Source organism: Saccopteryx leptura, chromosome 9 (assembly GCF_036850995.1).
Source record: "Saccopteryx leptura isolate mSacLep1 chromosome 9, mSacLep1_pri_phased_curated, whole genome shotgun sequence".
NCBI classification, from domain to species: Eukaryota; Metazoa; Chordata; class Mammalia; order Chiroptera; family Emballonuridae; genus Saccopteryx; species Saccopteryx leptura.
Window position 1 is genome coordinate 33,472,138 of NC_089511.1, and position 6,000 is coordinate 33,478,137.

At 55.0% G+C, this 6,000-nt stretch overlaps 1 protein-coding gene across 6 annotated transcripts in view; it reads left to right on the plus strand.

The window, feature by feature from the left end:
* ATP2C2 (ATPase secretory pathway Ca2+ transporting 2) overlaps window positions 1-4,662 on the plus strand; it is a 66,407-nt gene extending 61,745 nt beyond the window's left edge. The window contains exons 25-29 of one of the 6 annotated variants that reach the window (XM_066348933.1): window positions 943-1,090; window positions 2,178-2,276; window positions 2,432-2,573; window positions 2,684-2,861; window positions 3,965-4,662. In XM_066348933.1, the coding sequence (XP_066205030.1) occupies window positions 943-1,090; window positions 2,178-2,276; window positions 2,432-2,573; window positions 2,684-2,861; window positions 3,965-4,031 (634 nt within the window). In that variant the 3' untranslated portion in view covers window positions 4,032-4,662. The remainder of the gene's footprint in view (window positions 1-942; window positions 1,091-2,177; window positions 2,277-2,431; window positions 2,574-2,683; window positions 2,862-3,964) is intronic. The other 5 variants (XM_066348932.1, XM_066348934.1, XM_066348936.1 and 2 more) reach the window with 5 other exon arrangements.
* The last annotated feature ends 1,338 nt before the right edge of the window (window positions 4,663-6,000 follow it).

Sequence of the window (6,000 nt, forward strand, 5' to 3'; positions counted from 1 at the left end):
GTATTTCCTTGCTTACCTGATTATATATAACCCATCTCCCCTTTAGCACGTCAGCTTCTTGGAGGCAGGGCCTTTGTTTCGTTCCTTGCAGAATCCCAGCTCCTACAGTGGTGCATGGCATATAGAAGCCCGGTAAATTGGTGGCTGTATGAAGGAGAAGGGGGAGGTAGGCTCGCTGAGGGATGCAGGAGGAAGAATGGGCTTTGGCGTCAGGAAGACCAAAGTAGACGAGGCCCTTCACTGTGCTTGAGCACCTAGCGGGTGTTGTTTCAAATGTAGACCTCCATGTCCTTGCTGGAAGTCCACCATTTAATGTAATCATTGGCAGTGACAGTTGCTAATGGAAAGAGGGTTGTCCTTTGTTGTCCCCTCCCAGCCCAGAGTAAGGGCTCTTCCCGAGAACAGGGCGGTGGCCTCACCCAGCAGCTCCCTCCTTGGTGCCCCCAGATCACCTACCACTGTTTGGGCACTGGCTGAAGGCGGGTGCCCCTCAGTTGGTGGGGATCCCTGCAGTGGACAGGGCCAAGGTTCTGTTTCTCCTGGTCAGCTGGGACAAGGCTGGGCCTGGCTTTGGGGCGGGTCCCCTTCTGGTGATGGAAATGAGTCATAGAAATGACTAGGCGTGGTTCCAAGATCAAGGTGTGTGGGGTGGGGGGGAGTGTCCAGGTGGAGGTGCGCAGGCTGTGGGGGGCTTCCTGGAAGGAGCGAGGAGCTGGGCAGTTAGGGAGAGGCCAGAAGATGGGAATGGTACACTTCCAGCAAGGACATGAGACTGAGGACACCCCTGGCTCATGCAGGACAACATGGAGGCCTTTGCTACCTCCCTGTCCTGGCTGTGCCTTTGATGGTGACTTAAGCATGTCTTTGCTCCATGTCACTTTTTTTTTTTCTTTGCTTAACCGATGCATGCCTTTTGAAACTGTCCTGTTTTGCTCCAAACAGCTTGGGGGTAGAGCCAGTGGACAAAGACACCCTCCGGCAGCCGCCGAGGAACGTCAAGGACACGATCCTCAGCAGAGCCCTCATCCTGAGGATCCTCCTGTCGGCCTCTATCATCATCAGTGGGACCCTCTTCATCTTCTGGAAAGAGGTGAGCGAAGTCCTCACTGGCTCGGCCCATGCAGTGCCTGGTCAGTGGCTGACGGGGGGCCGGGTGTGTGGGAAGCAAGGTGAACAGTTCTTGCTGTGTGTGGGGGGGGGTGACTAGCATAATACAAGGCAGCATGGCGGGGACTAGGAGCTGACTTTGCAGAGGGGGGAAGAGGTGCAGTGAGCTAGATGGAGATTAAGCAGGTGACCCGTCCAGACACTCAACCCCAATCACTCGTGTACAGGAAGGGGGATGGGACGCTGGCCTGCCAATGTTCTGCTCTGAGAGGAGCTTTGCTTTTCCCAGAATCTTCCTCTGCTGGGGAAGGGGGCAGCCGTGTCCTAGCCTGGTGGAGGGAGAGACACACACCTTCCTGCTGTAGCATGACTGTCCTCAGCAGCCTCAGTTCTCTGGAACCTTGGGAGAAATGCAGGTTCTCAGGCCCCACCCAGGACCTCCTGGGTTTCCCTGTTCCCAGAGAAGGCTCTGTGAACCTCTGCTCCAGCAGATAAGCTCAGGTGGGGATGGTGACCACTCCCTGGGCCAGAGGAGTCGTCAGCACCTCTCCCAGGAAGAGGGACGTTCCTGGAGAATGCCTAGAACCTTCTCACTTGGGGTTCCAGCCCCAGCCCTTCAATGTCAGCCAGAATGAGAGCGGAGACAGGTCCCAGCAGCAGTGCCAGAATCAGGGAGGGGTTTGTGGCTTTGTTCATTCAGCCTCATGGTGAGGATCCTTCTGCATCCTTTGTAACTGTAGAGGTGTTCCCTCCAGGGAGGCAATGTCACCTGCTGAAGGAAGGGTCATTCCATTTACTCCTGTGAGGTTTCCTCCCACGAGCATCAGGGGCAGCTGCAATTCCGGAGGGAAGGCTAACGGCCCCTCCCAGCCACTGACAGTGGGGTCAGGTCCTGGGTCACACCAGTTGACTCAAGACTGAAGGAAGGTTTTGATCAATTCCCAGTAAAATTAAAGGACTGTGTCCCAAACCTGAGTGGCGATGACAGGCGCTCCATGCCCCGGCTCTTGGTGAAAGATGGGTAGATGGCAGGGGACCACATCACCTCAGCTTATGTACTTATGTTCCAGATCCCCGAAGACAAGGCGAGCACCCCGCGCACCACGACAATGACCTTCACCTGCTTTGTGTTCTTTGACCTCTTCAACGCCCTGACCTGTCGCTCTCAGGTGAGTCCTGCTGCCCCAAGTGCCCTCTCAGCCTCCTTTCCTGTAGCACTGAATTGTGTTCTCTGTGAGAGACTGTGGTCCCTGATCGGTCGCTCAGGAGCCCCCGGATACGGGCATCCTTGCCTGAGAAGGGTTTATGTGCCCTTCTCCTGCAGACCAAGTTGATATTCGAGATCGGCTTCCTCCGGAACCACATGTTCCTCTACTCAGTGCTCGGGTCCATTCTGGGGCAGCTGGCCGTGATCTACATCCCACCCCTGCAGAAGGTCTTCCAGACGGAGAACCTAGGCGCTCTCGGTGAGTAGGAGGGGCCCCAAGGATGTAACCAGAGACCATGCCCATCACATACCTGGAGGGGGCGGGGCATTCCATCCCCGAAGGACCTGATTGGTGCCTGCCCTGGGCAGGAGGGCCACGTGATGAGGACAAGTACAACCAGGGAGGCTTCAGAGAAAACCGGCCTCTGGCAGGAGGGGACTTGGCATCTCGGTCCCTGCCCCAAAACAAGGAGGCTCAGAGCACAGACAGCAGCTACAGGGACAGTCTGGACTCGGCCTGTGACAGGCTGTGCGCCCCAGCTGAGGAGTGAGTTTTCCCCCATGAGCCGTGGGGGACTTTAACAGGGGCCAGTGTACTTGGACACCCGCTTACCCAAAGAGAGGGAGTTGGCCATCCAGTAGTTCTTGTTGGAAGGGACACGATTTATTGGCCAGCTCTCTGGGGGCTGAGCAGACATTCCCTGCTGCAGAACCCCAGGGGCTCTCCTCCATCCTCGACTAGGCTTCCTAGGGAAGACCCTTATTCTTTGGAAGCTGCCCCGAGGGGGCTTGGCCTCCATCGCCTGCAGCTGTGATGATCATGAGCAGAAATGGGAGGAGGGTTGGTTCTGAGGGGGAGGGAGCCACCTGGGAGACACAGTGACCACAGGGACTTGGAAGGAGCAGGGGCAGCTACCGCGGCCTTCCCTCCTCCTCCCTTCTTTCTCGCCCAGGCTTTCCATTGGCCAGCCCCAACCCAGAGCAGGCAGGTGAGGCAGCCCCCAGCGGAGCAGGGGGGTCTGAGGCAAGACGAGGGAACATTAGCGCTTTCTTCCCAAAACCAAAATAGTAGTGTCCAGGTGGATCTCCTGTGACTGCCCTGTAGGCACAGGCAAAAGAACCCCCCAAATTTTAATGGATGTTTCCATCCACTGGGAATTAAGCCAGCTCACTGACTCTGAAGGGCACTTGTCATGGATCACTGACAATGGGGAGCCAGGGATGGTTCCAAACACTAAGAGAGTGCAGTCGGGGGGAGCCTTTAGGAAATGAACCCACTGGAATAAGTCAGGGTGGGCTGGGGCCAGAAGTGATGGGGAAGGGGAAGCTTCCTCAAGGAGCAGTGGGGGCCAGCATGACCTTGGCCGCATGCCGCTCCCGGCACATCGCCCCTTGCCCTGAACCACGTGGAAAGCCATTGGTCCTTGTGGAGCTGGCTCCAGGGGACGGAAACCGTTGGTGCCCAGCTCCTGGCCCCCTTGCCTGTCTCTAATTAGGGGCGCAGCATAGGGACACCCCACAGCAAAGGTCCCTGAGAGCTACGGGCACCCGCAGCCACCTCCATGCGGGGCCCTGCCCTGGCTCAGGGGCAAGTCCTGGGCAGAGCAGGGCAACACCCTGTGTTCCCTGACCCTTTTCTCACCTTTTCAGATTTGTTGCTTCTAACGGGATTGGCCTCATCCGTGTTCATTTTGTCAGAGCTCCTCAAACTATGTGAAAAGTTCTGCTCCAGAGCCAAGAAGGCCCAGATTCACCATGGAGATGTATAGTGGAACCCGGCCAGCGTAAAAGCCCTACATGACCGATATTTTTATATGATGCGGCCCCGCCCCCAGCCCCGCCTCAGAGGGGTGTTTTTAGGACACCGTGGCATTAGGTCGCTCACCCAGTGCCTCCTGGGAGGCCGCAGGAAGTGCAGGCCCTGGCTTGCACCCACATTTCTCACCCTCCAGGCTCTGGACAGGCTGAGAGGAACCTGGACAGAAACACCTCGCTATTTATTAAATCACAGTGATTTTTATAAACCATGTCTATGTACTCGTGCTGTAGTTCAATGCAGTGTAGCCCACTCGTGAAGAATGCATGGGTCCTGACCAGGCGGTGGAGCAGTGGATAGAGCTTCGGACTGGAACGCGGAGGACCCAGGTTTGAAACCGCAAGGTCACCGGCTTGAGTGCCAGCTCATCCAGCTTGAGCAGAGGCTCACTGGCTTAAGCGTGGAATTATAAACATGACCCCATTGTTGCTGGCTTGAGCCGAAAGGTCACTGGGCTTGAAGCCAAGGTCGCTGGCTTGAGCAAGGGGTCACTGGCTCTGCTGTACCCGCCCCCCCCGTCAAGGCACATATAAGAAAGCAATCACTGAATAACTAAGGAGCTGAAATGAAGAATTGATGCTTCTCATCTCTCCCTTTCTGTCTGTCCCTCTCTCTGTCTCAGTCAAAAAAAGAATGCATGGGTACCTGGCAGGATGAGAGGTGGGGGCTGGGGGCTGGGCCTGAGCTTCTGGTCATTTCTCTGCCCGTTTTTGGCCCAGGTGAGGCCCCACCTCCTCCTCCACAAAATGGGCACTGTGGGTATTTCTGTTACGTGCTATGTGAGGAGGCTGGTTATTATTCTGATAAATTTAATTAGTATTTTTCCTACAAGTGGCCAGGTTGGAAACCCACAGCCCGTGCTCATTAGCACGTATGTGGGGAGAAGCAGTCACAGCCTGAATGGCCTCAGTGAAGACCCGAGCGTTATTTTTTTAGGTGAGAGGAGGGGAGATAGATTCCCACATGCACCCCAACTGGGATCCACCCTGCAACCTCATCAGGGGCTGATGCTTGAGTACTGAGCTATTTTTAGGATATTTTGAGGATAACAGACCAACTGAGCTATCACTACCCTCAGTGTCCAGGGCCACGCTTGAACTATTCGAGCCACTAGCAGCAGAAGAGGGAGAGAAGCGGGAGAGGGAGGGTGAAAGAAGAAGGTGGTCGCTTCTCCTGTGTGCCCTGACCGGGAATGAAACCTGGGATGTCCATATATATAAGGCCAACGCTCTATCCCCTGAGCCACCAGCGAGGGCAACTCTAGCTTTTTAAGATGAACAGTAAATAGCCTTTCCTTTCAGAACATGAAACTGCAATGTTCCCGCCTGTCTTACAATGAGCCTTATTACCCACTACCCCAAAGACTTCTCAGAATGTGTCTGCCCTTCTAGTTGAAAGATGACAGAGTAGAGAGGTCTCCGTCCCCTTTCCCTGTCCGCAGCCGGGCAAAAACCACCGCAGAGAACCAGAAATGAAACTCCATCTTTCATGAAATGAGGCCCCAACTATTCCCTGGCCCCCCAGGTATTAGCCAGGGTTTTTTAGAGAAGTGGAACCAACAGGATGGAGAGGGAGAGATGTGTTTTAAGGAACCGGCTCATGCGCTCTTTGGAGCTGGCGAGTCCGACATCTTGAGGGTAGGCTGGAGACTCAGGAAAGGATGAATAGTGCAGCTCAAGTCCAAGGTAGAGCTCCCTCCTCCTCTGGGAGCTCAGTTTTTTCTCTCAAGCCTTCAACTAACTGGATGAGGTCCAACCACATTATGAAGGTAATCTGATTTATTCAAGGTCTACTGATTTAAAGGTTAATCCCATCTAAAAAATATCTCGCAGAAACATCTAGACTGGTGACTGACCAAACAACTGGACAC